At 34.1% G+C, this 19,592-nt stretch overlaps 1 protein-coding gene across 1 annotated transcript in view; it reads right to left on the reverse strand.

The window, feature by feature from the left end:
- LRP1B (LDL receptor related protein 1B) overlaps positions 1-19,592 on the reverse strand; it is a 2,172,360-nt gene that overhangs the window by 375,616 nt on the left and 1,777,152 nt on the right. Inside the window, 4 exon segments of the mRNA XM_020984719.1 lie at positions 8,897-9,084; positions 10,563-10,703; positions 12,845-12,967; positions 14,875-15,003. Coding sequence (XP_020840378.1) covers positions 8,897-9,084; positions 10,563-10,703; positions 12,845-12,967; positions 14,875-15,003 — 581 coding nt within the window.

Here is a 19,592-nt window from a genome sequence, read left to right on the forward strand (position 1 = left end):
CATTTCCTCTAATGAATTCGATGTTTTATTTTCTGAAGAAAAAAAATCTTTGTCAATCCTGACTTGTGGTATCTTTTGCATTGATTTTTTAAAACTATTTTCATTTATTAGTATGTTGTATCACGGTTATATTGTGAACAACAACTTTTTCTGCAGACCCTCATCTCCAAGTAGCTACAAGATAATTATTTGAATGTTTCATCAGAACCTCAGTTGCAATATGTCCCAAAATGAGCTTATTATTTTCCTCCAAAAACCACTTGTCCTTGTATATTTACTGTTTCTTTCCATGTACCACCATTTACCTATTCTCCCATACTAACAAAACCTTGAAGATTGTACCTTCTCCCTCACTTCTAATGCCCAGTTTGTTATTAAGACCTGTCTTTTTGTTATCTATGACATCTCATATTCACTTCCTCCTTTCTTGTTCCATTGCCACCTAATAATGGCTTCATCACCATCCTTGGGGACAATTACAATAGACTCTTGGTAAATATTCTTACTACAATCTATTCCTCCCATCCATTCTTTACTGCATTGCCAAATTAATCTTCCTTACACTTAAATCTGATTATATCATTCATCTGCTCAAAACCTTCAGTGGCTTCCCATGGAGTAAAGCTTAAACCTTTTATTTACTCTAACATTCATGGCTCTCTACAATCTGAAGATACCCCTCCTCATCAACCAACCTTATAGTATATTGATTATTTCTTTTATTTCAATAATATTCAATATATTGATTATAAAATTCATTTTATATAATGATCACCTAATCAAATTATTATATAAAATGATCCTATAATCAAATAAATTGATTATAAAATTTTTTTTAAAATTGATTATTTTTACATTTTTTTTTGCTCCAGCCAAAGTAAGGTACTCTCTGCTATCCTCCATATATGCCTAGCATTTTCCCAAGAGCCTCTTTGCACATTAGTCTTTTAATCAATCAACTAACATTTATTGTGCAACTGCCATGTGCCAGGCACTCTGCTCAGCACTGTGGTTAAAAAAAAAAGGCAAAGTACAAAACAAAATCTATGTGTTAAAGTACTATTCTTTTAAAGGGCAACCTTCATGTTATCTCAATGAAGCCCTTTTTGTTCCCTCAGGAGGTAAGGACCTCCCTTTATAATGTACTTATTATGTATTATTTCATATTGTGTTTTTTAATAAATGTTAATCCTATTATGAGTCAATAAGCTTCACAAACAAAAGCATTACATCTTATCCAAATTTCCTTTTCCTAGATAGGTCTATGAAAAAAATAGTTACTTCATAAATGCTCGATGAATTACATACTTCTTTAAGTCTCTTCAGCCCCTATATAGTTCAACTTATACATGGATCATAAGAGAAGGCTAGGTAATTCTGACATGATATGAAAGCCTGATCATGTAAGTGTGTTGTTGTTCGTTTTGCTCTTAAGATCGCCAGGGTGGGCTAAATCTAAGCCACCTCAGCTGTGAGATTCTGGCTCTGATCAGATCCTTAAGGCCAGGAAGTGACTCAGCTTAGCTCCAAGAGATTTTAACCTCTTGAGATGCAGAATGTCCTGCCTTCCAGGGGCTGTCTAAAGTAAAGTTAGAGAAGTACCCCATAAATCTATAGTGGGTCACATTATCATAGTCAGGGTCTGGAATTTTCTAAAGAATGCTACATTTCTTAAAGTACAAGGGTGTGGATCAGAAATGGCTAAAGTCAAGGAATCATAGATTCTTGGAGTGCAAACAGACTTCACAGGCCACCTAATCTAACTTTCACCTGAATAAGAATCTCCTCTATAAGATAACTGAAAAATGGTCATACAGCTTTTGATTACAGACTTCTATTTAGGAGAAATCCACTACCCACTGAGGCCACTCATTCCACTTCAGGGGATATTGTTAGGAATTTTTTTCTTACCTCAAACTTAAATTTTCCTTTTGTCAATTCCTATTCAGTACTCCAAGATCTAAGAACTAGGACTATGGCTATGGAACTAGGAACTAGGAACTAGTGGAACTAGGGCTATCTATACAAGTCTTTTTGTTTGTTTATTTATCCCTTTTCTGAGTGGTATCCCCTCAAATATCTGACAACTGTTACCATGTCCCTCCTAAGTCTTCTCTTCTCTAGACTAAATTAAAAGGTGCTACAAGAGGGCAGGGCTCAGGGCATAACTATAGTAATTACATGGTAAATCCAAAGAGAAGTATTTCATAGATTTATCTCTTGGAGGGGCAAGGTAATGGAAGAATATTTTGTGTCCTGGGAAGAATTACAAGGTAATACATTAGTTGATCTGACACATTTCTCCAGAATCAATATTATTCGCAGAGCAGAATACTCTTTTTAAGTTAAAATGAGGGCCTTTTGCATGGCAAAGAGAGTGACGTGGAGAAAATTTGATTTCAATTGCATAAGTTTACCAGCCAAGTCTCATCACATAGATAGATTGATAGCTATAGAAAGATACATATACATATATAATACATACAAAATATAGACATCTATATATGTGTATATGTTTATGTATATGTATACAATATACTCTTCATTTATGTGTGTATATATTACATTCATTCTGTATATTATGTTATACTGTTATATTGTATTGTGTTATGTTATGCTATATCATATATAAAATATTAATTCTGCACTGGATTTAACCCTTTAAGCTTGGGGTGTCTTTGCACTATATACTTTGGACTAAGGTTTATCTAAAAATCATCAGCACTTAAATGTTGTTTGCATCTTTGAAACTTGTTATAGTGTTAACAAATCTAAGTAAAGGCTACAAGTTACTATTTATAGCCATCATCAGTCTGGGAATCTGCTATTTTCTTAGCCACCCCCTTCATCTTGCCTGTTGCAGTAAGCCAAGGAAGACCAGCACATATATTGTACAAGAGATAAATGGAAAAATGCAAGAGGATACAACAAGGTATTACTATAAAAAGCAGCAATTAGATCAATTGCTCTTGTGTGTTCAGAGGCTAGAAGAATGAGCGCAAAACACAGATTAGACTGGAGAAACAGGTCACGAAAACATGCAGGAAAATAGGCTGGTATATTTCCAATACATTTCTATCAAAATTCAAAGAGCAAATGTCTTCATACCTCTAATGAGGTTTCTCATAGTCCCTTGGAATGCACAGTTCCAGACATATAGGCCAACTCAGATATTCATTTGGCATATATTAAAAAATTTTTGAGAAAAAAAGTAATTCCAAAAATGATAATGATGATAACTATCACTTATGTGAAATTTTAAGGTTTTCAAAGTGCTTTTTCATGTGTTAAGTCATTTGGTTCTCATAACAAGCCTGTGTGATAGGTGCAATTATTACCCCCATTTTACAGATGGGGAAACTGAGACAGAAAATGTGAGTTGCCTAAGGTCACCTAGGTAGTAAGTGTCTAAGGCAAGACCAAGTCTACACCCTATCCACTGTGCCACCTCACTGCCTCTAATAATAAATCAACAAAATAAAAGCCTATAATCATAATAATTGCATTATAATTCTATCGTCAACCCATTCCCCAAAAGTTTTCAATAATAGAGTTGAGGGGTTTTTTTCATGGATTCTAAAAAAAAAATCATTTCCAAAGCCATAATCCTCTCACAATAAAGGAAAAAAATAAAAAGAGTTGCATCCAATGGATTATACTTTCTTCAAAAGAAAACTTTACTTTCCTTCATAAAATATGCAGAGGAAACATAAAAATTCAGACACAAAAATAGGAAATACAGAAGCTAAGAAGACAATAATAATGGGTTTAGTATAAATATAAAAAAGCTAGTGTGAAATAGAATAATACTGACATATTTATTGCACTTAATAATTGTTTATTGATTGTTGACTGGTCTCTTCCCTCTGATCTAAAATCCAAACTCAAACTTTCATGAAGATAAGCAAGGTTCAATATTATTTTTATTTTCCTTATGACTCTGTATGGTCTGAGTTCATCTGACACTAAGGAGATTGCCAACAAAATTTCCTAAGTAATATCTTTCCCTGAAACTCCTCCCCCACACTCCAAAAAAAGAGGCAACCAGAAAGTGTACTCCCAAATTCTAGTTAATCTTCTATATTTTCCCAGGTTTCCCCTAAACCAATGAGAACTCAAGCCAAGTAAGAGGTGACACTTAACAATGCCAGTTACTTTAGTTGTAATATGCCCAATAGAAGCATATTTCTTCCTCTGGAAGTACATTTATTTAACATGGTGAATTATCTTTTTTTGTCAAAATGAGATTCTTACTTTGCCTAAAATGTTATTGCTCCCATTGGAATTGTTAAGTACGTTTTATTTGCTTTCCCGCAAACGTGCAAATGTGTTACAGGCTATAAGGTCTGAATCTTGCTTTTGTAAGCAATTTTCATTTTATCATGCAGTTTAAAGGAGTATTTTTTTTTACTATGTTCCACTAATATAGTAAAGAGAATTGAATGGGTTATTGAATCTGTTTCCCCAATTCCCCTAGAATGATGGTTAGTACAAATACCTGCCAAGCTACTTTAAAAACAAAAGTCATAAACATCTTATTGTATATATATCTTTTTTCTGAATATTATTGTTATAAAACTGTCTTGTGAAAGTACATATTTTTATAATGTATACTATTTCAGATGGAAAAGTCGAACTTGAAGTTTGTGATCCTAACATTATTATAAGAACGAGGTGCTTAAAAAGTTTTTTTTTTAATCCAGTGACATTCACTACAGACTTTTAAGCCATACAGAATGTAGTATATTCCTTTGGTCCCTCATGTAGGTTTCTTTCTAAGGTTCTAGTTTCATCACCTTGAGCTAAAAGAAGAGAGGAAAGAAGGAGGGAATGAAGAAAGGAAGGAATAAAATAAATAAGGAAGGAAGAAAGTAAAGAAGGAAGGAATGGAGGAAAAAAAGGAAGAAAGAAAGAAGAAAAGAAATAAGGAAGGGAAAGGAGAAAGAAGGGAGAGAAAAAAAGGAAAGGAACAGAGAAAGGAAGGGATGGAGTAAATAAGTATTTATTAAGCACCTACTATGTGCCAAATACTGCTGTGTCCTTTACGAATATCTCATTTGATATAGGACATAATCAGTTGTGTGCTAGTAAATGCTTAACAACCAGCTCTCCATTACAACACACACTTTAAAATATAATCTGCATTATTAACATTTCTTAAGTATAAACAATCAACAAAACAAATCTAGCACTGATTGTAATGTTTACTGATTTCTGACACAAAATATGTTTAAACTCAAAATTTAACAGTACACTTAGATGAGCTACTTCAAACTGGCTCCAGCACATCCTTGTAAAAAATCCTTGTCTTACTGATACTTATTATTGAAGATATAAGGAATAAGAATATATAGAATAAGGAATAAGATACACAGAAAGATATCTACAATACAAAATAATATATAACCAATACATTAGAAACATGTACATGTAAAGTGTCATGTAAAGCGGGGGGAAGTTAATGGCTAGGGCTATTATACCTCCAGTATAATAAATGAAGTAGCATTTCATTTAGGACATTAAAGATTGGGTAGGGATTCAATAGAACAAAGGCTCTTAACCTAAGGTCTGTGAACTTTTTTTTAATAATGTTTATATATTTTTATATTTTGATAACTATAACAATGTGATTGCTAATAGTACAGTGGTTACAGTGCTATCCTTGGAGTAACAAAGAAGAGTTTAAATCCAATCTCATACACTAATGGTATGGCCTATGTCATTAACCCCTATCTGCCTCAATTTCCTCATCTGTAAAATAGGGATAATAATAGTCTTTACCTCCTAGGGTTGTTGTGAGGATCAAATGAGATATTTACAAAATACTTCAAAAACCTTAAAGTTCTCTGTAAATGTAAATTATCATTATTATAAGTCATTTGTAGCTTATTTATGCATTTAAAAACATTATTCTGAGACCAGGTCCAAGGCTTCACCACAGTACCATAGGATTCTTTAACACAAAAAAGGTTAAAAATACCTGTGGAATAGAGAAAGACAAGAAACATGGACATTCTATTTTCCCATTCCTAGGATAGCATTGCCTCCTTACCTCTGCCTCTTAGAATCCTAACTTTTCATTAATGCAAAAAATCTGGTGCCACTTCCTCCATGAAATCATCTTTCATTTCCTCTCCCCACCAATGTTAGCAATTTCTCCCTCTTCAGATCATCTAACATGTGTACATGTATATGTTGTATCTCTTGAGAGAATATAAGCTTCCAGAGAGTATGTGTTATTTATTTTTGTCTTTGTGTCCTATGGCCTGGCACAGTGGCTTGAACAAGGTAGGTACATATTGAATGTTTACAGCACCATATTCCAGATGTGAAGAAGAGAATGATCAAAGTCACAGAGACAAAAAAGTGCTAGTTGTAACAGAAAAATAAAGAGTATAGTAAAGTTAGGCTGACCCATAATTTAAGAAGAGAGGAGTAGCATGAAATAGGTCTGTAAAGAAGTGGCAGAATAATGTCAAAGGCCTCAAATGCCAACACATTTTTAATAGAGAGCCATTGAAGTTTTTCAAAGAAAGGGTGACATGGCTGGATCTATACAAAAGAAAATAAACAAACTAACAAGTAGTCTGGCAGCAAGATAAACGATGGAGAGGACAGAGGTGTGAAAGCTTCTTAGAAGGTTATTGAAAAACCCAGATTCATGGTAATGGCAGTGGAGGATGAGGGAAAAAAGAGAGAGAGAGGGAGAGAGGGAGAGAGGGAGACAGAGAGAGAGAGAGAGAGAGAGAGAGAGAGAGAGAGAGAGAGAGAGAGAGGGAGAGACGATGCTCTACCAGGTTGGTAGCAATGGGACTAGAGAGGAGGAAAAAGCTGTAAAATATATTGTAGATGAATAACTGCCAGAACTTCATTGTTGTTCAGTTGTGTCTGACATTTTGTGACTCCATTTGGGTTTGGTTTTTTTTTTTGGAGTGGTTTGCCATTTCCTTTTCCAGCTCATTTTACAGATGAGGAAACTGAGGCAAATAGGGTTAAGTAACTTGCCTAAGGTCATACAGATAGTAACTGTCTGAGGTTTTATTTGAACTCAAGTTTTCCTGACTCCAGGACTGGTACTCTCCCCACTGCACCATCTAGGTGCCCAGAACCTCTTTAACAACTGAAAATGAAAGATGATGTAAGAGAAGGTAGTACCAAGTTGTTGAATATTAGAGATGAGATGAATAATGTATAATTCCTATCTACATGATATCATTAGTAAATATCCAGAGCAAATTTTCATTATATCTTTAGTAATATAAGTGTTCAAGAAGTTTTTCTTTTTTTTCTGTATGTCATAATGCAAGACCTTTTTAAGTGGTATAAGGTGTCCCACTGCCTTTCCATATATTGTAGAACAGATACCACCAATATGTAGATGAAAAAATTAAGCATATTTGAGTTGAACACATGTGTGACTACTTTTTTAAGTTACTATGTGATGGGATGAGCCTTCTTTCTACAGCTATTCAAACCACAAACTAAAAACCTGAAGGTTCATCCTACAGTAATTTCACAACTCCTTAATATCTTCAAGCCTATTTTTCCAGATCAACTATATTTTTACCATTATTTTTTCAGTCATTTGAGTTTTAAAATGTTTATTGTGAAAATTAATTTTTGTGTATTGATCTCATTTAAATCTTTCCTCACTATTTTTGCACCACTATATGCACTAGTTTTGATCACTATATCTATCAACTGGAGCTATATTTTTGTGGGAGGTGGGATTTTTAAAAATATTTTTTATAATTAATTTATTTTTCATTTTCAACATTCACTTCTATAAGATTTTATCTTTGAATTTTCTCCCACACTGTCTCCTCCCCACCCTCTCCTCTTACCCCCCCCCCCCCCCCATGGAGCCATTTCTATTAAAGGAAGTAGAGTGAAAAGAGCACTGGACTAGGAGTGAGGAGATGTAGTTTCCTAACTGTATTCAGACACTAACTGTGTGACCACAAGCTCTATCTGATTCAGTTTCCTCATCTGTGAAATGGAGGGGGGATGTAGCCCGAGATTCCTTTCATTTCTGAAGATCTGTTCTTCACTGATACACAATTTTTTTCCATATCTGAATTTTTCCACCTCTTGCTCAGACCAAGGTTGAGTTTGAAATAGTAATTGAAATATCTAAAACATTTCTCTCTATATTAATTTCACTGTTATGTTACACTACTCTCATTCTCCATGATTTCTCAAAAATGAACTAGTTTTCCATTACCATTTTTTAGGGGGTGAGGCAATTGGGGTTAAGTTACTTACACAGAGTCACACAGCTAGTGAGTGTTACGTGTCTGAGGCTGGATTTGAACTCAGGTCCTCCTGATTCCAGGGCTGGTGCTCTATCCTCTACGCCACCTAACTACCCCTCCACTACCACTTCTATGATTTCTTGGGATGTAATTCATTTCTCACTAACTCATCAAAACATTCTACATCGTTTTTCATGAACTTCTTTCTTCAACAATGTTAATCCTCCTTCTACTTTGAAAGAGAAGATGATAGTAAGATGATAATTAAATAATTCTGCCTTCTTATTCCATAACAAAGGGGAAAATGTACTCCCTCCCTTAAATCAACCTGTCACATCTTGTTCCCTTGTACTTTTGCAAAATAAAATAAAGAAATAATCTCCTTTTCTGTTGGATTAGCATTTTTTGCTCAGCTCATTTTGAGTTTTAAACATTCCCAATATGATACACTTCAGGTTTTCAGTGCTCATTTTCTATCATCTTAAGAAAACAGAAAGTCTAGTTTAGGGTACGGCACAATCAATGTATTATTGCCCCTGAGAAAAGTACTATAGTCATCTGCAGGGTTAAATAAATAGTTAGAATCATCTCAATTAATTTATAACCTATTATGTAACATACTTTATTTTATGGCTACCCACCTTGTACCCAACTGGAAGGTCCTGACAATCTTGAGAACAGCCACTAACTTTCTTACTCAAACATTCATTTATGTGGCAGTTTCTCTCATCTGAGCCATCACCACAGTCATCCTTACTGTCACAAAGACCTCCACTGGGAATGCATCTACCATTTTTGCACATAAAAAATGAACTGTTGCATGACTGTTCTGGAAAAAGAAAAGAAAACAAATGAAACATAAAGAGCATGCCATTGCTTTGTATTATGACTATTCATAAAACATATATCATTATAGTAACTTATCTGTCACAGTTATAGTAAAAATATGTATGATACTTTCTACCAGACGTTATATTTTATAAGGGACATAACAATCCAAGGGCAAATCATATTATATAAGCTTTAACTTGAAAATGGAGACCCCAAACAAATCTCTATAGCAAAACCAATGGGAAAATGTTGTTTTGATCTATAATGTAAAGAATGAATTCAAAAACATGAAGCTAGTCTGACATTTCCCTCAAGTCACAGGTCTCTGAGAAGTAGCATGTCTTGACAAATTAAGAATCTAAAATAGGTAGATAGTCTCGAATTCTTTTCCCTACCTAGAAACATAACACTGAGATTTTCAAGTTGGGGCGGGGGAGGGAAAGGACATTTGTAGTGACCAATAGCAATTTCAAATATAACTAGGGAAAAGGTTTTTTTTCATTTTGTTTTTGGAGCCATTCATAACTTTGTGATTCTAGCACTTGGAATGTTACACATGTTAAAAGAAAGGATATGTAAACTAGCTAATATTATGGATAAACTTGGAATATGTGAATGTGTTGTGTTCTTTAAGACCAGCAAAGTGGAGGATATATTCATTAAAGTGACAGATATACATAACACATCTACACAGACACATATATATGTGCCATAATACATTTTAAATGACATTTTTCATAGAAGTTTGCTGGATTTTTTGCAATAAATATACAACTTCCTCTAGAAAGAATCATATTCTATGTAGTATAGTTGCATAATTAATTTTACTTTGCTATAACCATAAAAATAACCATACATTAATTTCTTCTGTGTAACTCATAACTTCTTTCATGGTCCATTGCCTTCAAACAGATACACACAGGAAATCCATTTTGAGAATAAATATACAAATAATTTGAGTTAATATAATTTTTAGGCTTGAGCAAACTAGATTACTTCCTCCAAATTCCTTATCTGTTTGTTAAGATAGATGCGCTTAAATTTTTCCAACTAGCACTTGATTGGGACTTCATATAACTATAGCATATGCAAATGTTAAAAGCAAATTTACTGTGTGAAATCAAAACTTTCCCAAAACACATGTGGTATATTTTGAAGGACTTATGACAAAAAATGCTATCCAATTCCAGTGAAAGAACTGATCAAGTCTGAGTACAGATTGAAGCAAAATGTCTTCACTTTATTTTTCTTGCTTTTTTTGCAACATGGTTAATATAGAGATTTGTTTAGCATGACTTCATATGTATAACTGACATTACATTGCTTGCCTTCTCAGTGGGTAGGGAGGGGCAAGCAAGAGAGTGAGAATTCAGAACTCAGTTTTTTAGATGACATTTTATACTTAAATTATCAACCTATTTCTTAAAATAAAAGAAAAAGTTAAAGAAGTATGTATAGTATAAATATGTTCTGAACCTGCACTTTTGCACTTTGCATTTAATGGTGCTTCATCAGAATGGTCAGGGCAATCAAAGTCTCCATCACATTGCCACTGAGAATTTAAAAGACATCTTCCATCAGCACAACTGAATTCCTCAGGACTACATTGACGATATCCTAGAGACAAGACAATAACAATTTTTAATGCTCCACAGAACATGTATTCATTATAAATATAACCATTCTTTGCAGTCAACACTTAATTAACTGTGTGTGTGTTATGCAAACTATTGTCTTATCCCTTCTGGGTTGGGAAACTGTATTCTTCAAGCAGGGAAAATGGTTGTGAGAGGCTATGCCAAAACCGAGCTGGTTAACCTGCAAAAAATTTATTTCCTGTAATATGTTGAACAGATGATAAGGAGCCAGGGATGTAATCCAATCAGTTGAGCAATACCTAATTTTCTATTATCTGAATAAACACAACCCTTCACTGGTGTGGAGAAATTCAATGTAGATGGCGTTATACAGCTTTCCAAGATTAATCTCGTTTTGCCACAGTGCAATAAATGTGTTACAAACACTGCAAATGCATGTACTGATAAGCAGTTAAAATGATCAGGCTCACAAGCTGTAATGACTTTTTTTACCTCTAAGTAATATTCAAATTAGAGCAACACTGTTGCTAACCATGGCAAAACCATTAAGGAAGTCACATCTAGGTTTATAGATCCATTAGTGTAAACAAGGAAGAAATCTCCTTTCACCAATAGCAAGCAATTTAGAGACTTTTTTTTTAAGAATCAAAGAGTCATATAATCACCTGAAATACGTATTCATTCATTTGTGTGCTTGTGCACGAATGTATGTGTGTGTATATTTACGCACATATATTCTTTAAATCAGTCTTGATCAATATTATGAAGATATAGATTGGAATTTTTTTTTAATTTTGCAGGAATAAGTATCAGTGTTATTAGGAAATCTTTCAGATGACCATTGACTGCTGATATCTCTTTGGGGAGCTTTTTAAGGCTTTATCTTTCTCCATCCAGAAGCTTGGCATAACAGGTCAAAACCTTGCTTTAACAAAACTCATAATATTCAACTAAGTTCTATTCTGGAAAGAGAATTGAAAAAGGAATCATAAGATGGTCTAAGCATTAAGCTATCTTATTTGTTTTGGAGGGAGTCCCATAAGGCATCAGCTCTATAAGGAGAAGAAACTACTTTGGCTTATGAGAGCATATTCACATCCAACACATTTTAAATTATATATTCGTGTTTCTATTTTTCTACATGTACAATTGGCAATTTATGCTTTAATATCAGTGATACACCAGATTTTAGTTTGAATATTTTTACAAAGACATTTGAGAATGAATTTAATGTAGGATAAAAATATATGAATACTATACTTATATAAATGATTTAATATGTGATGTATATTTTAATATGTAAATATATATTGTATATGTATGTACACATACACATATAAATAGATATATGTATGTTGTACATTCAGTCAAACTGATTATTGAACTTAATGGGATTAGGTATAATTTCTTGCCTAGGATTTAGGTTACATTTCCTCCACCAGTGAGGACTGCAACCCCTCTTTGCTTCAGTAGTTATCCTTCAGGAGTTGCCAAAGCCAAAGTAAATTAGTGCCTGGTAGTCAGCCTTCTGGTGATGAGTGTTTCCAGAATTAGCTAGCCTGGTCCTTAGGGATAGCTATAGAATCCTTTGCTAAGATCATGATCAAAGCTATCCAGCTTGCTCAGACCAGCCACAGTTTACGTTACTCTCATAGCCTTCAAGAATTTTCATGGTTACTTCCACACACTATGAAGTATAAAGAGTAAGACTTTGGTAGAAATTATATAAATAAGGTAAATGAAACTTGAGATGTAGTCAGTATGGTTCATGTCATCAGTACATTTAGTTTACTGAAGCATCGAAGTAGACCATTCCATTTCCCTCACCCATGATAGGTTTGGCCATGCAGGAGAGCACACACACACATGCATGCACACATGCATATACACACAATACACAATTTAGTGATGCAAATCAACCAAACATTTGCCTTTCATAAGAAAGAACAAAGAAAATTGGCATTGAGTTTCCTCTAACAATTTGCTCTTATCCTAGAAGTTGGCTATACGTTGCTATAATAAAATGACATGATTTTTTCCCCACTTTTGGCCCTTAGTATTTTGTTTTGGTTTTTAATCCAGCCCCATCACATCTTTTAAAGACAGTCATTACTTGGATGGAGAATTTCCTAGCTGGGAACTATAGTTATTTATACTTGCCACATTCCAATGACTCATCAGATCCATCTCCACAGTCATCATCATGGTCACAAACAAACTGCTTGGGAACACAGACTTTATTATGACACATGAAAGCATTTTCATCACAGGTATTATTGGGAGCTGCAAAAACATCAGGAGATCAAAATTAGAAAAACAAATACCCCATTATTTACCTTCTGAATAAAAAAATCTTCTTTCTCTAAATTACATATGTTAAGTAAAATCTTTTAAATCACAATTGTTTGGGAGAATTTGCTTCAAATGACAATATATTAAATAAGCTAAAGTCCCAGGTACAGTGGAGGGAGAGAAATAACAACAGCAAAGGATGTTACTATTTATATAGGCTCTATATCAAGTATGAATTTTTTGTCTAGACGAGTGTGTGAATGGTACTGCAAAGCCCATTACAAATGAGGGCCTCTGAGGAAAGTGAAGATTAATTTTTTTCTGCCTAAAACATCTGAACTTAATGAAGGCTTATGAAACTCAAGTTAATCACTCCACTTCTAACTCATAGGCCATCTTTTTTTTTTTTTATTTCAAACACCAGTGTCTTATTTGGCATTAATTCTTTCAAGTCCCTGTAGTACCATTTAATATATCACTGTAGAATTCACTAAATGGGACCCCAGTGGCTCAAAAGAGTTAATTTGCCTCCCAAAGTGTACAATTCACTACAAAGGAATTCTTTTGGGTACCATCTGGCTCCCTGAGTACACGCACAATCAATTAATATGCAGCCCTCAGTGGCACCATTAACCTTTGAAGCCACATGGATCAGTTTCAAGATGAGAATAAATGATCCTAGACCAATATCATCCCAGTAGTATACATACATGTGATCTCAAGTTGTTTGCTTCCTCTCCTGTCCCTCTCAACACACATGCACACAAATTTACCTACACACATGCACACATGTACACAAAGCACATATCTCCTGTAAAAAATTTTAAAAAGGCCTCAAATGTAATATTCTGGGTAGAAAAAGACAGGCAATAAGAATGAGAATTGGTTTAAATCACTTTAATATTTTAAGGAACCATATTCCCTGTTCAATTGTTTTCACTAAGCTGATAAGTCCTACTGGCCTCCCTAATGTGACCTTGCAGATAATCATTCAAAGATCATTTTTTAATATTGCTGTATCATGAAAGCAATATTTTAATATTATAATTATTGCAGCTATCAAGTAATTCCCCGAAAATTCTCCAAGGTGACAGAGGTCCAGAAATATAATACATTGTCTAATTCCTATAAGTATTGATTTGATCTTCAAGCCACATGGATCAACTTCAAGATGAGAATAAATGATCTGAGAACAATGTTACCACAGTAGTATACATATATATGTGATCTCAAGTTGTTGGCTTCTTCTACTTTCCCTCTGTAAACACATTCATGCAAACATACATGTACACATGTACATAAGACACACCTCTGAAAAATAACAATGGTTTAATGATTCTCGTGCCATACCATTTACAACATTTTCCGATGACAAACAACTACATCATCTCTAGGAATTTCATGTGTTTATCAATATTCTGATTAGAAGTTATCTAAGATAAGGACAGCCTAGGGAGTATCTAAAACAGGTAAAATGAAAACCCAATATTATTTCTCTCCTTTGGGCTTAAAAAGGCACAAAGACAGCATGGCCTTCCAAGTAAAATGACTTGTTTTTTCACAGGTTTCATGGGGATGAGGAAATGTGTATAGAGATGCATAAATATGGAGAAATACCAATATTGATAAAGTTATTGAATTAAAAATGACATCTAACATACAAAACCATTACTAATACCAGTGTAATTCATAATTTTGATAATAGTTAAAGAAAGAGAAATTCCAAAGCTCACAACTGAAACATTTTCAGACCAGTGTTATAATACTGCAACAGCAATATCCTATATGATTATTTGTTATAATATTCATAGGTCCAGGAGTAGAGAAATGATATAGTGAAGGAAGATGAGCACAGAAAATCTGAGATGCTTTTTCATTGAGAAAAAGTAAGAGCTTACCACAGCCAGCTGTAGAGAGCTCATCACTTCCATTTGGACAATCCCTTTCACCATCACAAAGCCAGTGCCGAGGCACACAAGCATGGGAACCTGAACAGCTGAACATATCAGCTGCACAGGTCACAGCCCCTGAAATTCAAAATGAAAATGTCAATAGAATTTGAGAAATTTAACTGAAAACTTATTTCCTCTGGGAAGAAGGAATCTAGACTACCAGGAATAATATATGTGTATGTATGTTTGCACCTATATTCACATGTGTGTATACACATATGGGAAAGATTAGATATGTGCTATGTATATGCATATTTTTGCATATATATTTTATATATGTGTAGACATACACACACATATACACACATGTAGACATATGTTTCCATGGTTGTGCTGTATAATTGCCAGATTTGGGATAATACTGACGGTGAATTTGTAGCACATTAAGAATTTTGTAACAATGTACAAGGGATGAGACATAATTTTCTTTTAATTTCTTATTATTATACTTTAAATTCCTCCATGACCTTTCCTCAGACTGAAGGGAGAAGTAATAACTGCAGTAATTCTAATTTTCCCTTTCCTCTACTCAGTCCAGATACAGAACTCCAGAAGTTTACATTGGAATCATGTGAAAAGGGAACTAAATTGAAAGACTCTAGGTTCTATTCTTTTGCTTACTAATAATACACATTGTGACCTAGGAAAAATATATAAATACCTTATTTTCAATTTATTCTGATTTTACTTGTAAAACTAAAGAGTCATTTTTGAAAATATTTGCTAAAAATGACATTTTGGAATTATTCAAAATACACAAAAAGATAATGATGGAAAAATAATTTATTAATTAAATAGCTTTCTCCTATCATTGAAACTAGGAATAAGCAGGATTTGATTGGATTTATAATTTATTTCTTGCTGTGCCCTCACCCAACTATTATAATAAAGAATTTCCTTGTATTTGACTCAACTAAACAAATTGAGTCCTATGTGAAAATTACTTGAAACAGTATAATCTTCAGATATATTTTTAAAGTCTTAATTAATACCTCTATTTTAAATTATCTACTGCATATCTGTCAGTATTTATCTAATATGTACTATCACACACACAAAGGGTTTCATGATATTTCTTATGATTCTCAATCACCCACAGCACTCAAGTAGTTCTTAACAGATTTCACGGTAGTATACATCCCATTTGACAGAAAAGACAAAATAAGGAATGCTAAATCTAATGCCTCTTTCACATGACAGCCTTTTAAGTACTTCTTTTATTAAGGTTAAATGTTTCTAGTTCTTTCAATCAGTTATAATATGGGAATATACTGAGGACCTTCACCATTCTGGTTACCCTCTTGTGGATACTCTTCATCTTATAATGATGATAATTATACCAGTAGCTAACATTTATATACAACTTTATTCTAACATAAATTATTTCATTTGATCTTCACAGCCCTGTCAGAGAGATACTATTATTTTCCTTCTTTCAGAAATGAAGAAACTGAGGCTGAGAGTGGTTATGTGATTTGCCAGCATCACACAGCTAAAAATGTCAGAGAAGGAATTTGCACCCAAATTTTCTTGAGTCCAAGTCCCCTGCTTATAGCACGTTCACTTAATATCTTATCAATGTCCTTTCTAAAATGTAGCATCTAGAAATGAACATAATAATCTACAGATGGCCTGACTGGGACAGAGTCTAGAGACATCACCTCCATAATTCTGCACACTGTGTCTCTCAATGCAATCCAACATAGCATTGGCTTTTTTGTGCACACCATATCATACTATTGACTCATATTGAGATTTCAGTCTGTTCAGCTACCCACACACACATACGCAAATATGCACTTATGCTTTTGTGCTTTTCAAAAGCACAAAAATATATTTGTATTTATGATAGTTGATTTTATTTTAGAACCCCAATATAAAATTTTCCCTTTATCCTTCTTAAATTTCATTCGATTAGATTTGACCTGAAAAACCTAGCCTGTGGATGAGATTTTTCTGTACTCTGACCCTGTCCTCTAGTGTATTTGCTACACTTCTAGCTTTGTTTCAACTATAAATGGGATAACCATGGCCTCTGGGTCTTTATCAAAATCATTGATTCAAAAATGAAATTGTACAATTCCACCGATGTACCCAAAGTACCATGTGTAGAACTGTTAACGCCAGTTAAGAGGAAGTTGGGAGTTATAGTATCGTAATTCTAGAGCTGGAAACAACCTCTGTCATCATGTAATCCAACTATATCATTTTTATAGATGAGGAAACTGAGGCCTGGAGAAGTTAAATGGCTTGTCCAAATTCTTCCAAGAAAATGGCAGAGCTAGGATTTGAACTCAGGTCCTCTTAAGTCAAGTTCCAATCTCTATCCAGTGTACTACAGCTGCTTCAGCTGGGTCTTTTCATGTACATTCAGAAGAAACTTGTGCTTGAGGTGGAATATTTTGAAAGACAAGAAGGATCAATTTTCAAGATTTTGTAAAGGAAAGAATTCAAAAGAATTCCAACATAATAGAAAGGACCACATATGGTATTTTTATCAGACATAAAAACCTAGAAAGCTACTGAACTATATGCTTTTGCTTTCTCATCACTATAAAATCATTATGAGAATAGTCAATGTATACATCAAGGGTCTTCTCAGTCTAAATACGAGGAGGCATCAGGAAAGTTTCCACGGGCATTTTACTATAGATAAATATATTTTTGTGTATCACGACTGACTAAAAAGGAGAAGAGAATATAAGATCCTGCTGTGCTTATTGATTTTAGAGAAACATTTGATTTGTTACAAGAAAATACAGACTTAAAAGCTCTTCTCAGATAAGATTTCCCTCATGTATATAACAAAATCATAAAAGACTTCCTTACAGGTAGGAGTGGAGAGATGGTTAACTACTCAATGACCTGCTGAATAACAACATTATATAAAGTATGACAAAATGAGAAGTATTTTAGAGGTGTTTTCCATTGTTTTTGAGGATGCCCTAGGTGAGATCCAGAAAAAAAGGACTTCCTAAGTCACCAAACACTCCTATTTAAGATGACCACAGCCTAATCTGGTTTACTATGTAATTTCCTCAGTGAAATCTACAATAATGTGGAAGAAAAAAAGATCCCCCTAACCATCCACACTACAAAAGCAGTGTGGATGAAAAAGCTTACTTCTCAGACCACTGAATCAATCAGGACTTGTACCTTGGGCAGGTGCATCAGGGAATGGATAACAAACTGGGTCTAAAACTGACTAGGAAGGAAATGACAGATTCTCAGAGTCAGAAGGGACTGAAAAAGATCACTCTCCCCACCCCACCCCCAACTCCAGCAATAGGTAGTTGGAAATAATTGAAAGTACTGCATGGTTTCTTCAATGTGATCCCGCTTGGGGAATTCCTCTTCAGTTAAGGTTTGACTAGATGACATCCAGTGGCAACATCTAGTGGTAACACCTGGTTCTGGGACTACTTCTTCCAAGCAGTTCGATTCAACTCAGGGATTGGAGAGTCTTGGGGTACCACAATCAAGGCTAGTTTATCCCTGAGGGAAATTACCTCAAGCTCCAAAAGCTTTTGACCCTCCTACACAAAGAGGGAACAAGAATATCTGCAAAGTGTGTGTTATTCACTGATTCTATACCCTGACTTCCCTGGAGGTAGCCCTGACCTGAAGGGTAAGATATTGTCATTTGCACTTTGTTACCCTTTTCTCCTCTGGAGTCCTTCCTAGGATAGAAGATGAGAGAGCCCAATTACTGCTTCTTGACAAAGAAAGAGTTTAGGATTGAAGGAATTTCCGCGCTTGACCTAGTTGGGAAGCTGTACTATGTCACTATGCTAGGAACTTGCCATTTTATTTTTTTTCTGTAGCCTGAAAATCAGTATCTTGTAGTCAAATAATAAAGTTTCTTTCTACCCCAAGTGAATACAAATTCTCTTTCAAGATAGATCACATGTTGAAGAAATTATGTAATGCTTTTAATTATCCCAAACTGCTCATTGTTGCAAAAATCTTACTTTTATACAATATTCTCCTGGAATTCTATATAACTATAAATTATTGAACACTGCCATTTCAGAAGAATAAAAACCATCAATTATCTAAGGGGCAACAGAAAGAATCACAGAGGATGTTAACAAATTGCAATATGGTAATGAAATGAAAAATTACACATGAGAAACAGGTAAAACAAACAAACAAAAAAAGACAAGGACATGTGTGAACTAAAAAAGAAGGCAGGCTGGTCACATTGTGAGAATGAAAAACACCAGGATGAGGAGGGATAGGGGTTGCAATCTTTTTAGCGAGAGAGAATACCTGTGTTGATGAAATCAAGGATGAGCAAAGTTAAAATAAGAAAGAAATCTAGATCAATTTATTTAGCAGGCTTATGTGGTATGGAAAAAATGGCGCAGAGTCACAAGTCCTGGGTTTAACCTGGCTACTTAAGATCTTTTTGATGTTGGGCAAAATCACTATTTTTTTAGGCTGCCGTTACTCCTTTGTAAAATTATGTGATTGGACTACATGATATCTGAGGGCCATTCCAACTCTAATTTTTTTATTTAAAATTTGTTTTAACTATAGTAAATGTGCTAGTTAAAATTTTAATTGTGCTAATATATGGCATAGTTAGGACATTTTTTGACTAAAATATGTATCTTCAGTCCTTATTTCCTCTACTAATAAATGGCAGATACTAAGTTATT

This window comes from Phascolarctos cinereus, unplaced genomic scaffold (assembly GCF_003287225.1).
Source record: "Phascolarctos cinereus isolate Bilbo 61053 unplaced genomic scaffold, phaCin_HiC Scaffold_726;HRSCAF=1367, whole genome shotgun sequence".
NCBI lineage: Eukaryota > Metazoa > Chordata > Mammalia > Diprotodontia > Phascolarctidae > Phascolarctos > Phascolarctos cinereus.